Raw genomic sequence first — 20,329 nt, 5'->3', positions numbered from 1 at the left:
CTGATTTAAAAATTGCGTGGGAGGAGACATGAAAAAATAGTCGGAATAGTGCGGCACAACACAGAAAAACTCGCTGGAAAATTGGAAACGAAAAATGTCACATTGCCCTAGTGGTTTTTGCGGTTTTTGCCTTGTTCTTTTCTCATCCATCATAATTAGATGAATTATTTCCGTAATAATTAGTACATTTATCAGTGTTACGTAAAAGGAAAATTGTAATTGTGCTTCGAGTAAAGTTTTCTTTCATGTCCCTGAGACATCCTTTGCTAATCTTCGTCTAATTCCTCCTTCAGTAGGGCCTATAGCTGCTGGGCTCACAAATGCGATTCCAGGAGGCAATGTATCCTTAGGTGTTTCCAAACGGCTCTTGTTATTTACAAATCATGCGCATTCCTTCGCTCTTGCCTGCTGGTAAAAAAAAAAAACATGAAAAGAAGGCAATATGTCATCGCTCGTGTAAACAGTGAGCTCATCAAATGAAAACTGAATAACGGGGGAACAAAACCAGAATTCAATAGGTACCAACTTATAAAATGAAAACTGTTGACACTGAAATTGACTCTTGCGTATTCAAAGATTTAAATAGTTTCATTTTAATTTTTCATACCTACGAAGTCTACAATGGTTTCAAGATCAGTAACACAGTACTTACGTTAACACTCAGTCTTTATCTGTATTTGCGGTTGAGATCTCTCCTGGCTTAACAATAGCATCAGTCCATTGATATAAGAGGCTGCCATCCAGATTATCTCTGTTTTAGAAGGTTCTTTCTGTTGTGGTGGCAGGGGAATCAGGCGACGTAAAATCTTGATGTTTTTGTTCAAAGTGTGGACTCGTTTTCTCTCCCGCGCGTTTGCAAGCCTTCTCTGCTTACTAATGCCGGTCAGTTTAGGACCACGACGTTTTGGCCGGCTCTTCTTTTGGGCGATGGGTTCTCTCTCTTTAGGAGCAGTATCCATTGTGCAAATTACTCAGACTTTGTCGTAGGTAGCCAGGCAGGCGGTCAATTTGTTTTAGAAGAACGTTCAATTAAGAAACCGAGACATACCAAAGAAATTAGAATGGGACAAACCCTGTGATTCGTTCCGCGTGTTTGAAGCTTTTCATTGGAATTGGCCGGCTTAACACAAAACGCCGGAAACTCTTTCTTACAATATGATTGATTCTATCGCGTTTAAATTAAAGTTTCTTGTCCTCGAGGATAATAATTATACCTTGGTCTTCATCTTAATTTTCCTTGTCTGTAAGAGTGCAATTAGCGGTCTGTAGAGTTTTCCTTTTTTAGCTTTGTTGCGTTGGTGACATTCTGTTAGGGCAAAAACGAGCTCTTTGCGCTTCAAGTTTAAATCTATTCTATAACGGCCCTTTTGTGATCTATATCTTCCCAGCCAAGTTTCACTTTAGTGCACGTAGCAGACACTTAATTAGCTTTCATACATAAGGTTATAACCGACACCTGCCATGCAATTGATCCCTAGTCTGAAGGAAGTTGCAAAGTCACGTTCGTGTGCCTTTGTAACGAACTGAGCTGTTTTATGAAAATAAAGTATGAACGCTCCACAGGACATAAGCCTGGCATTGTTAATAACCCCAAATCAAATTTGTTGAACAGTAAACAAAAATATGTAAATGTAAACATGGTCTTTCAAACTAGGAGAAATTGAATTGTTTTCAGTTAATTTGATTTTTACCGATGGCTAAGATATGTCGGATCAAATTAGAACTGGAAAACACTTTTTGGAGTTTCTTTATGAGACATTTTTTTTCTTATTTCTCACTCAAATACAGTTATTTCTCAGTAGGAACGGAATCAACACAAAACTGCGGTTTTGTAGCAATTACCGAAAACCTTAAAGTATCCGATTGGATGTGATTTTTAATCTTTTTGAGAGAGGGTATTTCACGGCCCTAACAAATAAGATAGTGATTGTAAAGATTGTCAGAGTTGTAGCTAGGGGCGGTGTATTTGATTGGGTGGGGTAACAACTGAATTATTGCATAAAAGGTAACCCTGCATTCCAATGCGTGTAAACATACGAGAACAGTCTCCCATCCATAATCATTGATCATTCAGTTCAATGGGCTTACTTAAGATGAAATAGCAAGAGTTGCAAGTCTTCAATCTTGGCGACGTGACAAAAAAGTCATGCTAACAGTACAGTTACGAGATCACGATGCTTTTATTTAAAGAACAACTCAGTGCCTAGGGACATCAGAACAAATACTTTGCACCCAATATGAGTTCTTTTCCACTCTTGAATATCAAGAAATTTCAAGCAATCGCTATTTTACAACAAAAAAAAAATAGATAAAAAATAATGATACTTTGCTGAGCAATGCATTTTATAAATATATACAGCGATGTTGACTGTAGCAATTACGTCATTGACACATTTGTATTGATTCTTGCATAATTCAAGAAAACCGCTTGTCACTGTATTCGGCACCATATTGATAAAGTCAAGTGAATTATTGGTCCAGATAATTCCGTTATCAGTCAATTAGCCCCGAAACACTCTTAATTTCGTATCTGCATGCAGTCTTCAAAAGCACAATGGTGCACAATCTGAAAGACAAGAAAAGTTCACTGTCAACTCGTTAATCATAAAAATTAAAGGATGATTGATCGCTCCCGTTCGACAAAGCCCCAGTCTCGTAGATATGCGGTTTGCTTAGCTTTATCGAGAACCAAAAGGGTATTTAATGATCTCTAATGAATAATAATCGTGAGTCTTGGCTATAAAATCGCGTTTGTTTAGCCATGGGGACACGGTTGGTTTCCGTTGGAGAGGAAGCCGAAATCCTTGATTCGTTGATCGTACAATCATAAAAAAAAAAACAACAACGGAAGCATGCAAAGGCATTGCGCATTTCTTTCAAAACATTTGCTACCTCAGCAAGAACCTAATGTCTCATAATTAAGTCCTGCTTCTCGAAAGAACCGGCTGTTTTGCCAACTGACAGTGCACAAAGGCAATCGTGAACGGACCCCGTTAGGCAATGTACACAAAGATAAATTAAAATTGTTTGAGCAATCTTTCAGCTCCAGTGCTCAGCTAAGGGTTCGCCGGGGTTCTTGATGTAGCACCAGTATATGAATGGCCAAAAAATAAAATTGGAAAGAGGTATGTCTCGGGCAGTAGTTCATTTCCGATGCCAGTTTTATTTTCAATCCTTCATCACAATGTGATACGAAACCAAAAGTGTTTACTCGTAGGGATGGAATCTTTAAGTCTTAACTAATATTTCTTTGAATAATTTTCTTTGGGTTCCGAAAAGGAAAGAGTTCATGTTTGAATTTTCCCCAGCCTTCTCTCTGGTATTTTTTTTTATTCTTGGGTGTAACTCTAGGCTACATGCTAAGTCGCAAACACACCCTCACAAACTAATGTCAACTTGTTAAGTCCCATTCATTCAGCAATACCAACCTTCGAAATTAAACAGTGGACTGTCGTCTAAGCTGTCAATTGAGTCAATATCGACCATTTCCAACTCAGCCTGCCATTGATCAGCGGAATCAAGCATTTTGGTTAGCTCCGTGATATAATCTACCGCTAACCATATCACCTCTGTCTTGGAAGGTTCCTTGTCTTGCGGAGGAAGAGGAATCATATGTCGCAATATCTGGATGTTCATGTTTAGAATCTCCACTCGACGTCTCTCTCGTGCGTTGGCAACTCGCCGCTGCTTGCTGACGCCTGTCAGCCGTGGCCCACGTCGTCGCGGTCTCTTCTTAGGCTGCTGAATGGCTTTTCCAATGGGCGCGACGTCCATCATTGAGATGTGGCAGTGTTTGTATGTTTACCGGCTGGTACACTCTTAATATATCAACGTATTCGTGAGTAGCCACGCGCCGTCACGCCTATGTGAGTCTTTTGACTCAATACAAAGGCTTCTTCAGTCGGTTACATGAAAAGTCCTACCGTTTGGAGTTTGTCCCCTGTGGTTATTTACGGCGCTTGTTTAAGCTTGTACCAAATTTTCTTTGACGCATGAAATTAAATTTTAGCGGAATTTGTATTTTTCATTTTCAAGCAAATTTTCTTCTGATTTAATGTTGTAAAGTGCCAAGGGTTAGCCATTGACGAATTCTTTTACGAGTGAGTCAGTGCCCCTGATTTCTCAAAAGGTGAGGTACGTATATGAAGTACCGCTATTGGAACTATCAAATGTTACAAACTATGTTTAATGAAATTGACGTCTTTGGAATTTGCGTCTTTCTGGGATCACGTCATCAATGTGGTTCAGCAAAATAAGCACACGCTTGCTAGCTCAGCAGGAGTTTTATTTACATAAATGAGAACAAAAACGTGTCTAGTCGAGAACTATATACAAAACCTCTCCTCATACGAAACATTTGCTATGATCAAAAATTGAGCCACATATATTTCACATGCTCGCGTTATCAAGCAAAGTGGGAATGATAACTGGTTTTTAGTCACGGTGAAAGAAGATTTTTGGGAGGCGCTAATTAGCTAGTTAAAATAACCTCAAAACTATAACGTTTATAGGATATCCACCTTGGTAGAAAGAAAGAACACAATGGAGACCTTGTGTCGGTTTATAATTAACAAACCCACTATACGAAGACAAAAACTTTATCCACTCAAGTATTCGAATATTAAAGCTGGCTTATTGCTAGGTAGCTCACTTCAATCTTCAAACAGTTAATTACCTTATAGTAGAAAACGTTATCTAATTAAGATATAGAACGTCTAATCAATCACCAAATAAACAGATTAACATCACCGATATTTACAGAGATAACATCTTGATCAGGAAAAGGTCCTGTTCTGTTCTTTGTCACAAGATAAGATGACTTTGGTTGCTGGTCATCTCTTAGGCCTAATCTAGACACCAAAAATGATCGTCAAATGATTGCCTTGACAGGGCCTAAAATGTTTTTTAAAAAGACAGTTTTAAATAACACAGCATGGTGTGTCAATATTAGTAAACAAAATTTCCGTTTGATTTTAAACTTACATCCAAATTAGTCGGCGCTTAGTTAAAATCACAATTCTTGTTAGTAATGTTAATAGCTTAAGTCTACATTTTCTTGGCTCTTCTTACTCAGCATACCAAGAAAAAAATTTTTATACTTATACGATTATACGTTTTATACGAACAGGTGTTTGCAAGAGGTTTTATAAGAATTCTTTTTATAGAGATATATGTTTACACTTTGCTTGAATAGAACAGCAAGGGGACACAATACCCCTCTCCTTCTTATAAAGAACTTTGGTTTTTAAACGCCAGGCATTATGAAAAATTCAGTAATTAAAAATAAGAAACAATGATAATGAAATTCAGACAAAGGGTTATGAGAATTCTTTCAAAGGCAACAAAACAAGATTGGACAAACACTCGAACATTCAAGAAACCAGCTTGTATCCGTAAAGGTATAGTCTATATCTTGTGAACGATTCAGTCCTGATCACCGTTGAATAAAAAAAAATTGAGACAGCTATTTGATTTCGTTTTGCCACTAAAATCAAGCGAAAATCCGTTTGAGCTTTCCCCTGAGTAAGGGTTCTGGAACGCTAGAAATATGGAAACACGGGAACGCTGGAACACAAGGGAAGACATTCTGACTTTTGACTATGCAATGCTGGCACGGTTACACACGGAACAACTGAGTAAATTACACGAAGGAGTACTGGTTGATACTCCAATAGTCTAACTGCCCAGAAAGACCCGAATGGAAAAATGACAAGCAAAGCAAAACAAAATAACCAAACAAACAGTAATTAAACCGACAATGCCGAGAGAGCGAGAAAATTTGAGAATACGAGAATCCGAACTTGAGCACCTTCATAATTTTTTACCACTGAATTATGAAAAATATAGCTAAAATTAGAACAGAACGTAGCGCGTGTTGAGCTACGAGGTAGACTTGCTTCATGAAAATGTTTTTGTAATCTATGATCTCACATGTCCAGTGACTACATCGTGAGAAAAACCTTTATTATTAAACTTTATTATTAAAGGAGCTCAGTCACGGTGTTTTGTCTGTTTTTTTTTTTGTTTTTTTTTTGGCCACACACAAAATCTCCTTTAAATGGAAGGAAACCTAAAAATAATAGTTTACTAAGATAGAGAGACATCGAAGAGATAACAATAAACCATAAAGGAACAAAGATGGTCAAGGATGGCGAATGCTGGAATGAATGCTGGTGGTCAGGCCAGGTGTGTCAAGTTCCTTGTTTGCGCGAGACGCTTTACTCGTCTCCAGTCCGCCAGCAGCCTTGAAGGGTTACGGTGAGCCTAGTCCTGGGGTGACCCTGAAATACCCTGCCCTTCTGTCCAGAGGGGGAGACGGTAGTATGAACTGCTTCAATAGAATCCCACCAAGCTACGCAGGCTACCTTATCAGAAGTCTCTGCTCTGAAAGGTGCAACACTCGGATCAGGTAGAACTTTCTTGCACCACCCGAATTAACCCTGACTGAGCTAGTCAGCACCTCGCCTTTAGAAATGTTATTGAGTAAATGAAGGGCATCATGCGAACTCTTCGTCGGTTGTCAGCTAGCTGCGCATTTCATTTGACTGTCCCTCGTTCAGTCTTTTGTACACCAATTAAATTGAGAATGCAGCTAGAAGACATGGAAATCTTGTGCGGCTTTATGAAGGTTGCATGAAACTGGTGACATGTGACAGCCACTCTGTCCAAGTGTTCTCCACCGTATTTCAACCGGAGTCGAACTCAATCGGACGCGAAATCTTCAAAAGAAGATGACCTATGCCCTCTTGTAGGCGGCCAAATGTTCCAGTACGAAATTGTATTACTGACAGCTGTTCATATATTGACCCAGGTCATTAAACTGTTTTCCCTGTTTTTCCCAGGTTTCATGATGATACCTCAGTAAGATTAGATTAATTTCTCTAGTTTGAAGATGAAGAAAAAGGGATGAGGACAGCCTGGAAAACAAAAACGAACCTAAATAAAGCACGAAAACCGAGACGAAACGTTAGAGACCAGACCGCGGCACTGACTACTCTGACTGCTCCAAAGAGTCGATAATTATTAACCAAAGATGCTCAGTTCGTTAATGACGTCACCTGATAAACACCTACTATCTGGTTTCAACTGGGTTCCTCGAGACATCTAGATTGATCAGTTCACGAGGACAGGGCTAAGTCTAAAATTCGAACTGTTTACTAAATCTGCGCGATATTTTGTACACCCTGTAGGGCTCACATCGTCCTCTTTTGCCAAGAGCAGATATCTATTGATTTCACTACGATCTTGAAGACGCTGGTTTTCCCACGTACTCGTGGTATTGGTTAATTCGCTGGCTGTATTTGTGATCAGTTTCATTGGCGGTTTGAATGGAGAACGTTGTGCGCGTGAGAAAGGTATGTTCATTTGAACGATGCCTTGGTTATAGTAATGAGTGATTTAAGATAATCTTTAACCGCGCAGTAATGCTGTAGAACCGTCTGATGGTCTTTGATACTTGTCAGAAATAGCTATGTGTACTAGCCGAGAAACGCAGGACACCTGAATCGAATGGACGTACAGTAATCGGTGCTCCTCAAGCTGTGCTTTGTGTCTCCATGTGGAGATGTTAGGATGGCAGACTCAAGTGGGTACTTGAGTCAAGCGGCTTAGCACAATTTCATTCCAATTTTCAGCGGATATAAATTATTTTCAAGGTCATTCTCAAAAGTTAACCTCTGTGATTTCATCTTCTTTTCTGGATCAGTATCCTCTTGATCCAAGAGTTCTTCAAAACACGATTGCATGTTTAGTACGGAGTATTCATTTTATCCATGCTAGGACCGGCTCCGCGAAGTGATTTTAGGATAAAAGACACAATTCAAACGCAGGGTTTTAATTAAAAGGTAAATAATAGTAAATGGAAGCTTTGAACATCCTGTACTTTTCGAGCGTTTTTCAAAGCACGAATTTGCGTGATTCGCTTCGGCCGAAACGAGTTAATACGGTAGGTCATGATGTATTGAATTTCTTTGGTGGAAGACTGAATTTGAAGAGTTTTGTGTGCTTGTTCAAGTCAAGTGGAAAGCTCTCGAGCTTAGTTCTGAAGTGTTGCGATTAACCCTTCTGTTGTTGAATTCACCTTGGCTAATTAGATCAATTAAAGAAATGAAAGTTGAAAACCATGGCTCGATTCACTGTCAGTGTTTGTGATTCCCTGCTAATTCCTTAGACTCCTCCTTGTTACAATTATTCGTTGATAGTGAGGAAGTCAGTTTATAGAATGGATCGGTGAAGATGAAAATATCACATGATGTCGGCAATTGAGCTTTGTGGTGGACTTCGTGATCGATTTGTGTCGTTTTCATTTACAGTTTCACAAAAGGTATCTTCAACACCTTGTCTGTGTTGGAATCGATTTATGGCCTCTTAACTTAACTGCTTCAAACCACTGAGCTCTGACTAAAATTAATAGCAAATTCCACAAGACACCCAGTGTGCCCTCTGAGGTCTATACGGTAATTATCTCGTCAACAAGCTCGGATGTTGTCTTAGAATTTTGCTTGTAGACTCGGATGTAACTGATCCCGGCCTTACTATTGGTTAGTTACCAGGCGGCTCCGATTTCCCGTTGTTCGTCAAAGGGCCCGCCGTGAATTATAATACAACCCCTTCCTGATTGACTAATGATTTAGATTTTGACTTGCTTTGTTTTTCGCTAGTTTAACTAAAGACTGTTCGCGGTATTGACGTAAACTTGCAGTGCTGCATGAGAGGTTTTAAGGTAATGCTGTTATCTGTGTTTCCACTGAACTGACTGCGATTTTCTTTCAAATGGAGGGAACAAGAAAGAGAAAACAAAGAGCGAAGTTAAGCGACATCGACGTTTTGGATTCGGATGAATATGACTCCTCGCCCAAACAACGCGGTTCGGACGCTGAAAACTCAAAGAACAGTAAGCGAAAGAGGAGGAGACCTCGTCTCACCGGCCTCAGCAAGCAGAGACAGGCAGCCAACGCACGCGAACGGAGTAGAACGCACAGTGTAAATTCTGCTTTCAGCGCTCTACGGGTTCTTATACCAACAGAACCATCGGACAGAAAACTTTCCAAAATAGAGACATTACGACTTGCATCGAGCTACATCGCTCATCTGGGATCAATGCTTGTTAGTGGAACTCAGTGCCCGAATGTTGCTAAAGCAGTTGAACATTCAGGAAACATTTCGCCCACTTCGGCATCAAGAGTGTGTACATTTTGTTTGAGCTTACTTAAAGCGGTAAGTGAAACAACGCATTTCTCATAGCATGCAACTCATTGTGCACTGTTTTGTACAAGTTTTACAATTTTCTATTTGTTCACTGTTTTAGTTCGTCTAAAATCTCATATTATCATATCCTCATTTTGAATTTCCCTTTCTCGCTCACGTCGGCGTTTCAATCGTTTATCACCCCTTTCAAGTTATTAACTATCGGAAACCGTCTGCTTGCTCCCCGTCGTTCAAAAGATTTTATTACCACAAACTAAGCAGAAAATCTAAAGCTCAGCCTATATGTTAAATTAGTTCTCTATAAACAGTTTATTGCTTTCACTGTATGTCTTATATCTTGAGCATTCTTACATTGACTCTAATAAAACATTAACATTGCATTAGAAGACAATCCAGCCAAAATGAATATGACTTCAGTGTGACTTGATGGAAGAAGTTTATGTACATTTGTACTTAAAAAGTACTCTTATAACACCATAAACTAACATGTACATTATTTCTATTCAGTTCTCACTTCGAAACGACTATTTACAGAGCTCATTCAGTGTAATTCGATTTTCTATAGTCACGACATCTTTGAATGCTTCGTGGTATACAATCCTTATTCTAGTGCTAATGGCGATCAGCCTAAAACTAGTTCAACCTGAGGTGTGGAGAACTTCACTGCACAAAAATCATTTTCTTCGACTGAACACGCTCTGATGTTTTCATTATCTAAATTGGATTTAGTTCTAATCCCTGTAACACGGCGAGTTTGGGGTCTTATTACTGTAATCCTCTCAACTGGAGTGCAAAGCAACAAAAGTGAATGCTCAGTTCTATAAAGCTATAGGCAAAGACGCCCCATAAACATTATTTTAATAATTACGGGCTTAGCATGATGAAGAGATTGTTTGCATACGTAAATCGGTTGAGGGATTTCCGAAAAGTATTTATTTATTGACACCCAGTGGGTCTATAAACCTGAGAAACTCCCTCAAAGCAATTTTATCCATTAGCCCTTGTAGCCTGAAATTTTGTGAATAGATGAGTAAAGTTAATCAGAAGGTAATTTGCCAAGATAGGAAGATAATTTACTGAATTAGGTGGCAAGCTTAAATTGAGATATGGTACCTATAATAAAACGCCGTCTCTGGTTCTTAAAAGTGCATAACACTCGGTGTTTTCGAAAGAAGCGGTCGCTAATATTGATGAGAATCCGTTAAGGAGCTGTGAACAAGAAGAAATAGCTCTGATCAATGTAATTAGCATTAGTTTCCAAAGCAAATGGATAAAACAAATGGCTAGCGGATTAGAGGAAAAAATATCATCACTAACAGAAACCTCTGATGTTATCTCAAATCCTCAGTTCAATCGGATAATCTCTGTTCTTTCGTTGTTGTTGTTGTTGTTGTTTGGCGTTGAATTGAAGTGTTATCCGCTTTCGAACTTTAGGTTATAGCCAGTGTTTTATAATGCAATATTTTATTTTGAAAAAATGTAGTTTTGTGCAGGTATTTCAGTGATCTAACGCTGTACTAAAAATAGAATGTAGTTTTTTTGGATTCGGTTTTTGCACGCCATTCGATCAATTTCTTATAGTAAAACATTTTCTTGTATCACACAAAATGGTTTTGTCATAATTTTCGCTATTCAGTGTAGAGGGGGCCGGCTAAAGACACTATGAATCAAAATTTTCAGTATTCCTTTCAAACAAATTTTGCTTATTATTTACAATTTTCGAATGACTTGCTATTTCCATATCAATTAAACATTACTGTGATTTACATTCTTTCCTCAACTTAAGTAGTTCTTATTCATACATGTATATACATTTGGTCCACAAACGAAATCGTCTTTTTAACATTAAGAGCCGGTGAAATTTTGCTAGGGTCAGAATTGTTCATGACCTATTCCTCGCAGATAATTACTCACTGACCAAGAACGCAAATAGTTAATGATTTTAGGGTTTCAAAATATTTCCTTTCCCTGAAAAGGATAGACAAACATTCTGTTTAACGGAGGGGTTTTTGCAAAACAATTTGATATTTATGATAAATAATAAAATTCAGAAATGACTGGCGCGCTGTCGTGATATGCTAATTGCTTTTAGGCCGTTCAATTACGTGCCAGAATTGTTCAGACTGTAATATACTGCTGTGAATTATGCAAGGAGATCTATTTTATAACCCTTAATGTGCTTTTAATAGAACTCGAATGTGCAGGAGATCAGAGATTATTCCGGCAATTCAGTTAACGTTTTCAAGATGGAATAATGTCTTCGCTTCGTTTTTAAACACTTTAACTGAATTTTTAAGTTCCGTATGTAGATATTTACCAGAGGATAGAATTTTGTTTCAAGGATTAACATTTTATATGGAGGTAATAAGCTCCCAGGTGTTTGTAAAGCGGTCAAATGTTATTGCCGGGCCATAATTGCCTTTTTTCCGGTTTTCTCCTCTTTAGACACTAGTTTATCGATATCATTTTTGGCATGCCGCTCCCTTGATGTTAAGCGGTATCCTTTGAAAAGACAACCTCTTCGACATCAGTGCAGCATATGTTAAAGTGATTATTTTGATAATTACCAAGAATCCTGGAAGGAAACTTGGAAGCAGCGCAACAAATACCAAGCCTCACGCCTTCTTAATGCTAAGAGACAATCTTGCACAGTAGTAGAGTGCACCCTTAATATGACCCACAACTGTTTTTCGTCCATTATAATCACTGAGTACCACTTTTTTTCGGGCAGAAGGCCATTGCCAGAGCTTCAACAACATTGAACGAAACTATCACGCGAAGCCTCCTTGGTTTGTTCTCAGGCGTCTCTCCTCGGTCGAAGACTGAAGACCCGCGCACCCTGTTTCACACTCTTTATTGCCTCCAGTAAACAGGGCAAGCTTCTTCACTGCGTTCTGACAGAGTCTGCATGTTTGTTACATTGTAATTTCACTTCGTTGCTTTTCTCTAACTGACGTTTCCTTAATTTGCTTTCTTTTCATTAAAGGTTTCGAAAGAGGAAGGTCCAAATAACAGACTACATGTGCAGGGAAAATAACTATTGATATTATATCCCAGGAGTTTTGTTTTTACATGCTCAGTAGTACAAGAGGGAGAACTGGAGGAGACCTGACGGAGAAGAAATCACATTACAGTTAAAATGCTTGTAATATATAAGTAGAGCAATTCACTGAAGAGTTTTATTGTCCTCTCTAAAGTCACTCGTCACCATAGCTAACATGTGAATAGCGCATGTTTCAGTTGTAAGCAGCTTACGTCAATTTTTTTTAACACAAACAAACAATCGTCTTTCAGTCGTAAAAGCTATTGCGTTAGTTATCGTGCGTTTAATGAAGTGGTAACATGACACATGTTTTCTTAAGAATTCTAAGCCTTCGATTTGAAATTGAGGCGGTTTTAAATATCAGTAAACGAAGTTTTTTCCTTTAGAGACAAGCTGTGGCAAAACCTAAGTGTGATATGTTCGTGGAATTTATCGGAGTAAGGAATTGAAACTTTTCCTGTAGTTAGAGCTCTGTAGCGAATCTGTTTGTAAAACAGTGTCTATGTATCAGTTGTAGTAAATTGGGTTTGATTAACACAACGCAAAAACCGGAGTTTTGTCTAAACTTTTAGTCGCTTTTATAGAGTTTCCCTCAGTTAAGAATGATTTAAATCAAGTAGAATGCCAACACTCGTGTACCAAGCACTGGTGGTTCAGTGGTAGAATTCTCGCCTGCCACGCGGGAGGCCCGGGTTCGATTCCCGGCCAGTGCATTCACTTTTCTGAGTGAAAAAGTGCGTGAAATACTTGCATGACAAAAGCTGGCAGGTCACGTTCAAGCTCGGCTTTCGACCTAAAAAAATTGTGACTTCCCTTAGCTTAGCACTCTCAGTCACTTTAACCTGTCCACTTAACTCTTTATTACTCTTTGTTACTCCTGTTACTCTTCTTTTCCTTTTGTGTAAAGATTAACAGTTCTTGTTTGTAAGTTGAAGCGTTTTGGAAGGAAAACTTACGGCAATAGTTTGTGACTCTTAAGAGTTATAATAATTCCAAAAATAACTCCATTCCACGACTATTAAATAAGTCCAATTTTGAGTTTACATAACTCCTTTTTAGAGTTAATCTAACTCCCCAAAATAACTTTAAGACTTATTATAACTCCTTGAAAATTTGTGAGTAGTGGTTCATATTTCTAAAGCCGTTGTTCCCAAAAACGTTCTTGAAAAAGAAACCCTTTTCAAAAATAATTTAAAGTACAATTGAGAGTTCGGGCTTCTGTTCAAAAACGTGACATATAGTAGCTGATTTTAAGTGCTAAACGAAAATTACAGCCCTTTCTGTCAACAAGGTTAAAGAATTTCACCCTCAGAATGGTTTCAAGGTTGCAGACCGCGATATTTAGTCTCCGGCGATTAAAATACAGTGGGACCTTCACTAAAGGCTACCTCTCTACAACGGACACTTAACTGTCCATACATTGACCCTTATTTTAATTTCTCTGCGACAGTCACCTCTTCCAGCTTCTCTTACTAACACTTAGGACACAACTGAAAAATGTTCGGAAACTCAAACTATAATTTTTGGTGGAATGGAAAGCGCCCTTAGAGGGGCCCTTAGACTTTCGTTCGAAGGAAAATGCAACTGTCCTTAACACGAATGAAAACACGTGCATGTGATGATTCAGTGGTAGAATTCTCGCCTGCCACGCGGTGGGCCGGGGTTAATTCGATTCCCAGTCCGTGAAAAATCTTAGGGGTATTTTCATTTGTGAAAAACTGATAAAACAGCAAAACAAAAGGGGGAAACCGAGATCGAACCGGTGACCTCTCGACCTGCAGTCGAATGCTCCACTACTGAGTTATCAGGCCCCCTAACTGTTTAATAATGAACAATTAGATTATAATCTCGGGATTTCAATTAGTTGATAGTTACCAAACCAACAGTCCTCTTGTCGCACTCACCGGTTGTACTCAGACAAGCACTGGTGGTTCAGTGGTAGAATTCTCGCCTGCCACGCGGGAGGCCCGGGTTCGATTCCCGGCTAGTGCAGCTTTTTGCCTCACCACTCACCGGGGCGGTCAGGGGACGCACTAGGGCCTCTGAACGAAAGAAAAATAAAGATGACGGGTAATAATCGCACCACTGGACCGATTAATCGAGATTTAAAGTTATTTAACTCATATATTCAAACTTAAAATGTTAGGCGGTATAAAATCGGTCTGTTAATGATCGATTGTTGTTTTTTTCGAATTTGCAAATTGCGTGTGACCTTTTGTTGATCATAAAATGCGACTTAACATTGTCACAGTACATAAATTTTCCTTGTCTAGAGTTGACTGAATGGAAGACCTGCATGAACAGGAAGGTAACGCTAAACTGAGCTTGAAAAATGTTATAGCATGCAATGTCCGATAATTACCCTCGGAAACTTTCTGTGTTCAAACCACTCGACGTAAAATGCAGTATTGTTGTGTGCATGCTGTAGGAATGACGTCAGCGTTTGGCAAACATTATTTTTAGCATGCGTTTGCTGGAAGAAATGTCTAATCCATTTCCTACTTGCTATAACACTGTGAAGCAATTTACTAATTTCAGCATCTATTTCAGTAGTACCTAAAAGTGCAGTATTACACAGTATGACGAAAAATCCATTTATCGTAAGCAATTAAAAACAGTTAATTTGATTCTAGGACTGAAACTCTTTTAACAACTGCAAATACACTCTTAATTTTTTATAAGAATATTGTTTTTCCGAACGAGGCTGAACATTCTTATTTTTCTGTCGATTTTAGGCTGAAAATATTCTTGTTAATATTCTATTTCTGTTTTCGAAGGTTTCTGTCTGGATGGTAATAGAGTAATTTTGGAGTTAGCCCACAGGCGAATATACAGCTAGCCGGCTGTTGTTTTTGCTTTTTGGCCAGTTTTGCCGTTTAAAGACACGTAATTGTGCTGTATTTACAAATTGTCAACCCAAAATATTATATTCTTTTCAAAATCTGAGCCTCGGTTTTATTCTTAAAAAATTTAGCAAATTTCAGCCTCGATATTCTTGTAAAACATATTCTTATAAAGAATAAAGAGTGTATGCCTATTATAATATATTCTGATGGCTCGATGTTTGAGTCTCTTTGCAAGTTTCTTAGTGTTGAGCAAAGTGTTACTAACTGAATAATAAAAGATAGGAGGGTCTTTCCAAGACCAAAATGAAGCCCCTATCTCAACCTTTCGGTTGAGAAATTAAGTTACATGAGCTTTTAATTGGAGGAAATGGATAGTTTATAAAGTTATAACTTTCGGAGAGGCCCAACGAAATACTTGTCCAATAATAAATACTTTTTAGAAGTATATATTACACTTCTTTACACCCGTTGGCTGTTTGGTAAGCATAATAATTACTACACTATCATCCTTTAAAAGCTCAAGTCACAGAAGATTTCATGTGAGCTATCGGGTTAGTGCTAAATAAGAACGGGTGAAAAACGATCGAAATTAATGTTTCCCGCTTTATTCAGGGTGTAGCACTGGTGGTTCAGTGGTAGAATTCTCGCCTGCCACGCGGGAGGCCCGGGTTCGATTCCCGGCCAGTGCAAAGCTCTTTTATGCCACTATTTTTACCTCTAACAGCCTATCGTCTACGGGATTATCCTGGCTTTATCAGTGTTTGGATGCTGCTGCCTGCTCAAGTACATGAAGTTGAAAATGGTTTTCCTGTTCAGTGAGGCCTAAGCTTGATAGAAAGCATATTTTTTTTAATAGTAAAACACAACGTTACGCATTTGAAAGGGACACAAATAGTTTGTCGAACACAGTAGACGGAAACCATTTTTCTAAGTGGGTAAAAGCCGAGAATAAAATAAAATACTAATAATTTCAAAAAATAAAATAGAATACTAACAATTTCTACAGACATGAGTGAGGCTTTTGACTCTCTATGTCACAACTTAGTCATCAAGAAGCTCAAAGCATATAGGTTTACTAGTCAATCATTGGATCTAATTCGATCGTTTCTGAAAGACAGATACAGTCGTGTAAAACTTGGCACTATTAGAAGTGAATGGTCTAACATGTCACGAGGCTGTCCTCAGGGATGATCATTTGGTCCATTATTATGGAGCTTATTCCAGAATGACATGACTTTGTTGGTTAAAGACACAAACCTGTTCATGTATGCTGACGACCATCAGCTATATGTAACAGGGTCGGACTACAACATCGCATCTTCCAGGCTACAATATCAAGGAAATTTAGCCATGTCATGGTACAGGGATAACTTTCTACTCGCCAACACAGAGAAGTTTCAATGTCTTACTATTAATCCAAGAAACATTGACCCAGATAAACAGACTGAAGCCCTGCAGATTGAAGATCAGATCATTACCAACACTTCGCAAATCAAATTACTTGGAGTTGAAATTGATGACAAGCTTAATTTTACCAGCCATATCAGTAACATTTGCATAAAAGCAAGTCAAAAAGTTGGTGTCTTATTGAGACTGCGCAGTTTGATACCATGCAAAGCGAAATTGATAATCTACAAATCATCCATCCTACTTCACTTCACATATTGCCACCTGGTATGGCATAACTGCAGATCTTCTGACAGCAGAAAAATAGAGCGGATTCAAGAACGCGCACTTAGAGCAGTATTTAACTCCCATTCAGAATCATACGAAAACTTTCTGGCTCGTGCAGAGCTACCTTCACTACTAGATCAAAGACTACAAGATATCGCTATATTAATGTACAAAGTAAAATATGGCCTCGCACCAAGTATTGTTGACGAACTGTTTAAGCAGAAAACCCTTAGTTATTCATTAAGAAACAGTGATTTTGATATTCCTACCGTTAACACTATTAACTATGGTAAACATTCTATTAGATATCAAGGACCTAATATATGGTCGAAACTAGATAATAAATTGAAAGGCTCCTCGAATATTGAATTTTTTAAAAAGAACATTAGGAAAAAAGAACTAACGTCACTCTTAAACAACAACAATAGCTGGTGTAACCTTTGCAATTCTTAGAGACTACCTCTTATATACCCATTGTTTTATTGTACAATTTACACATGCTGCATATTTTAATTGTATGTACAATTTTTATTATTCCTTATTTGTAAATAATTTCAATTCTTTTGTAGTGTACATTGACACATTACTTTACTTACTTACTAAAATAAAATTAAAGGGGGCAACCGGGATTGAACCGTTGACCTCTCGATCTGCAGTCGAATGCCACATTACTTTACTTACTTACTAAAATAAAACTAAAGGGGGCAACCGGGATTGAACCGTTGACCTCTCGATCTGCAGTCGAATGCCACATTACTTTACTTACTTACTAAAATAAAACTAAAGGGGGCAACCGGGATTGAACCGGTGACCTCTCGATCTGCAGTCGAATGCTCTACCACTGAGCTATACCCCCTTGCATACAAAAAGGCAATTAACTTTTCTTAACCAGTGAGAGTTATCTACAAGTAGATCTTGTTGACCGAGAATAGGGGGCAACCGGGAACGAACCGGTGACCTATCGATGTGCAGTCGAATGCTCCACTACTGAGCTATGCCCCCTAACTGTATAATAATGAACAATTAGATTATGAGCTCTGGATTTCAATTAGTTGATAGTTACCAAACCAACAGCCCGCTTCGGTTACAAGCGATTGTGCTCAGACAAGCACGGGTGGTTCAGTGGTAGAATTCTCGCCTGCCACGCGGGAGGCCCGGGTTCGATTCTCGGCTAGTGCATCTTTTTTGCCTCACCAGGGTTGTCAGGGGGCGTATTTGGGCCTCTGAACGAAAGAAAAATGAAGATGACGGGTAATAGTCGCACCACTGGACCGATTAATCGAGATTTAAAGTAATTTAACTCATATATTCCAAAATTAAAAATGTTAGGTATAAAATCAGTCTGTTAATGATCGATTGTTTTTTGTTTTTTTCGATTTTACAAATTGCATGTATCCTTTTGTTGATCATAAAGTGCGACATTGTCAGAGTACATATATTTTCCTTGTTCAGAGTTGACTGAATGGAAGACCTGCATGAACAGGAAGGTAACGCTAAAGCTTGAACGATGTTAAAGCAATAGCAGGGTAGTACCCTCGGAAACTTTCTGTTTTCAAACCACACGACTTTAAATGCAGTATTGTTGTGTGCATGCTGTAGGAATGATGTCAGTGTTTGGCAAACATTCTTTTCAGCATGCGTTTGCTTGAAGAAATGTCTAATCCATTTCCTACTTGCTATAACACCATTAATCATAAAAATTACAATTTCCTCGATTGTGATTGGTTTAAAAAACTCCTATTTTCCACTGATTCACCTGCCAAGTTGTTATCGGACAGTATGTTATCGGACAGTTCAATGAGCCAATCACATTCAAAGTTGTAATTTAAATCAACCAATCACATTCAAAGTTGTAGTTACAGTGCGTGCGCGCGTGCGTGCGTGCGCTTTTGTGTTTTTGGCGCCTAATTGCCGGTAGGAGGCGCGGTGGCCTTAGAATGTTTACATCTCCTTTGTAGGTATTTTAATGCAAATTTTCCCTTTCTTTCATAACTTGGCTATTCTTCTTTTCTCGGAAATTGTAATGTTTACGATTAATTGGTAATAAGACTTCGTGTCGTCCAATTCGGTCTGTAATCATACTCGTGATAAACAAATCGGAGTCTCGCTGTGCGGTCGTCCGATTTTGTTATCACTCTTATGATAACCGACCGAATTGTACTCCACTCAGTCCTATTACCATTACAAAGCAATTTATAAATTTCAACATCTATTTCAGTTCGATTCCCGGCCAGTGCAAAATATTTTTATGCCACCATTTTTACCTCTAACAGCCTATCGTCTATCGGCATTATCCATTTCATTCCCTCTTGGCTAAGATTTCCCAACCCCTGATGAAAGTTAGTTTTCACAAACCCAAAGTTTGGATCATATTAATATTGGAGAGAAAACATTCCCAGTTGCGTGATCGGCCTTACTTCGTTTCAAAGTTTGTTCATCAGGCTTCGATTGTGCTTGGCTGTACAAGTGTTTAAATGCTGCCTGCTCAGGTTCATGAGGTTGAAAATGGTTTTCCTGCTGATAAGTGAAGCGTAAGCATGATAGAAAGCATATTTTTTAAAAGTGAAACACAACGTTACGCATTTGAAAAGGACAAAAATAGTTTGTCGGACACAGTGAAGGGAAACCATTTTTCTAAGTGGGTAAAAGCCGAGAATAAAATAGAATATAACTAAAGGGGGCAACCGGGATTGAACCGGTGACCTCTCGATCTGCAGTCGAATGCTCTACCACTGAGCTATACCCCCTTGCATACAACAAGTCAATTAACTTTTCTTAACCAGTGAGAGTTATCTACAAGTAGATCTTGTCGACCGAGAACATTTTAAATTTAAGACTTGCGCGTAGTTTTGAGAAATATGTCATAAAAGCAATAAAGCACTTTTTCAAAAAGATGCCCGAATCCAAAAGGTCACAACATTGCTTACATACTCTAATTCAAACACACCTATCAACCAATGAGAGCGCGCGTGATATTTCGGTTAAATTATAAGTACATATGTAGCTGACGCAAAGCGCGGGAAACTTGCGCGAGCGAGTCACGATTGGTTTTCATGCAAATGTGGATTACTTCGACCGTCAAGCGAAAACAACTTTAAAACTGCTCTAATTGTTGTCAGTTCAGACGAGTCTTTTCCTATCTACGTTTATTAGGTTTAATTTTGTTAACAACCATGAGTTGTCTTGTCGCAAGTGAGTGCTTTCAGACAAGCACTGGTGGTTCAGTGGTAGAATTCTCGCCTGCCACGCGGGAGGCCCGGGTTCGATTCCCGGCCAGTGCAATATTTCTTTATGCCACTATTTTATTTTCGTTTACCATAAACAGCCTATGGTCTATCGCATTTCACTCTTGACTAGGCTTTCTCAGACTCTGATGAAAGCTGGATTCCACAAAACGAAAGAAACCATTTCCAGTTGCTTGGTCAGCCTCACATCTCATAGAAGTTTGTTCATTAGGGCTTCGATAGTGTTTGGTTCATGCCTACTCAAGTTCATTGAGCAGGGAAAATACTCAAAATAGTTTCCCAGTTCAATGAAGCCTAAGTGTGATAAAAGAGCA

At 38.7% G+C, this 20,329-nt stretch overlaps 2 protein-coding genes and 7 non-coding genes across 10 annotated transcripts; 6 read left to right on the top strand and 3 right to left on the bottom strand.

The window, feature by feature from the left end:
* Window positions 1-2,794: 2,794 nt before the first annotated feature.
* Window positions 2,795-3,852, bottom strand: LOC145487269 (transcription factor ATOH7-like). The gene has a single exon (XM_081466012.1). It carries the CDS (start codon window positions 3,775-3,777, stop codon window positions 3,415-3,417), a length of 363 nt encoding a protein of 120 aa, XP_081322138.1. The 5' UTR covers window positions 3,778-3,852; the 3' UTR covers window positions 2,795-3,414.
* Window positions 3,853-7,064: 3,212 nt separating this feature from the next.
* Window positions 7,065-14,336, top strand: LOC145488177 (transcription factor 15-like). 2 transcript variants are annotated; one of them, XM_081466980.1, is made up of 3 exons: window positions 7,065-7,355; window positions 8,779-9,216; window positions 12,194-14,336. In XM_081466980.1, the coding sequence occupies exons 1-3, from the start codon at window positions 7,329-7,331 to the stop codon at window positions 12,242-12,244; spliced, it is 516 nt and encodes a 171-aa protein (XP_081323106.1). In that variant the 5' UTR covers window positions 7,065-7,328; the 3' UTR covers window positions 12,245-14,336. The 2 variants fall into 2 exon arrangements, with proteins under 2 accessions (XP_081323106.1, XP_081323107.1); XM_081466981.1 differs by having other exon boundaries at window positions 8,661-9,216.
* Window positions 12,893-12,963, top strand: Trnag-gcc (transfer RNA glycine (anticodon GCC)). The gene has a single exon. It is a non-coding gene; the product is annotated as a tRNA-Gly (tRNA).
* Trnag-gcc (transfer RNA glycine (anticodon GCC)) lies at window positions 14,172-14,242 on the top strand. Its single transcript has one exon. It is a non-coding gene; the product is annotated as a tRNA-Gly (tRNA).
* A 1,378-nt stretch (window positions 14,337-15,714) lies between the features above and the next one.
* On the top strand, window positions 15,715-15,785 carry Trnag-gcc (transfer RNA glycine (anticodon GCC)). The gene has a single exon. It is a non-coding gene; the product is annotated as a tRNA-Gly (tRNA).
* A 1,769-nt stretch (window positions 15,786-17,554) lies between these two features.
* Window positions 17,555-17,626, bottom strand: Trnac-gca (transfer RNA cysteine (anticodon GCA)). The gene has a single exon. It is a non-coding gene; the product is annotated as a tRNA-Cys (tRNA).
* Window positions 17,627-17,878: 252 nt separating this feature from the next.
* Trnag-gcc (transfer RNA glycine (anticodon GCC)) lies at window positions 17,879-17,949 on the top strand. The gene has a single exon. It is a non-coding gene; the product is annotated as a tRNA-Gly (tRNA).
* Window positions 17,950-19,445: 1,496 nt separating this feature from the next.
* On the bottom strand, window positions 19,446-19,517 carry Trnac-gca (transfer RNA cysteine (anticodon GCA)). Its single transcript has one exon. It is a non-coding gene; the product is annotated as a tRNA-Cys (tRNA).
* A 463-nt stretch (window positions 19,518-19,980) lies between these two features.
* Window positions 19,981-20,051, top strand: Trnag-gcc (transfer RNA glycine (anticodon GCC)). Its single transcript has one exon. It is a non-coding gene; the product is annotated as a tRNA-Gly (tRNA).
* The last annotated feature ends 278 nt before the right edge of the window (window positions 20,052-20,329 follow it).

Source organism: Orbicella franksi, chromosome 5 (genome assembly GCF_964199315.1).
Source record: "Orbicella franksi chromosome 5, jaOrbFran1.1, whole genome shotgun sequence".
Taxonomy (NCBI): Eukaryota; Metazoa; Cnidaria; class Anthozoa; order Scleractinia; family Merulinidae; genus Orbicella; species Orbicella franksi.
Note: the sequence above shows the minus strand (reverse complement) of the source record. Positions and strands in the feature narration are given on the sequence as shown.

Bases quoted from the DNA above. Each gene is read 5' to 3' on its own strand.
- LOC145487269 (XM_081466012.1), bottom strand. From the start codon at position 3,777: ATGATGGACGTCGCGCCCATTGGAAAAGCCATTCAGCAGCCTAAGAAG.
- LOC145488177 (XM_081466980.1), top strand. From the start codon at position 7,329: ATGGAGAACGTTGTGCGCGTGAGAAAG. The intron at 7,356-8,778 runs GTATGTTCATTT...TTTCAAATGGAG, and splicing joins ACGTTGTGCGCGTGAGAAAG to GGAACAAGAAAGAGAAAACA. The intron at 9,217-12,193 runs GTAAGTGAAACA...TTTTCATTAAAG, and splicing joins GTTTGAGCTTACTTAAAGCG to GTTTCGAAAGAGGAAGGTCC.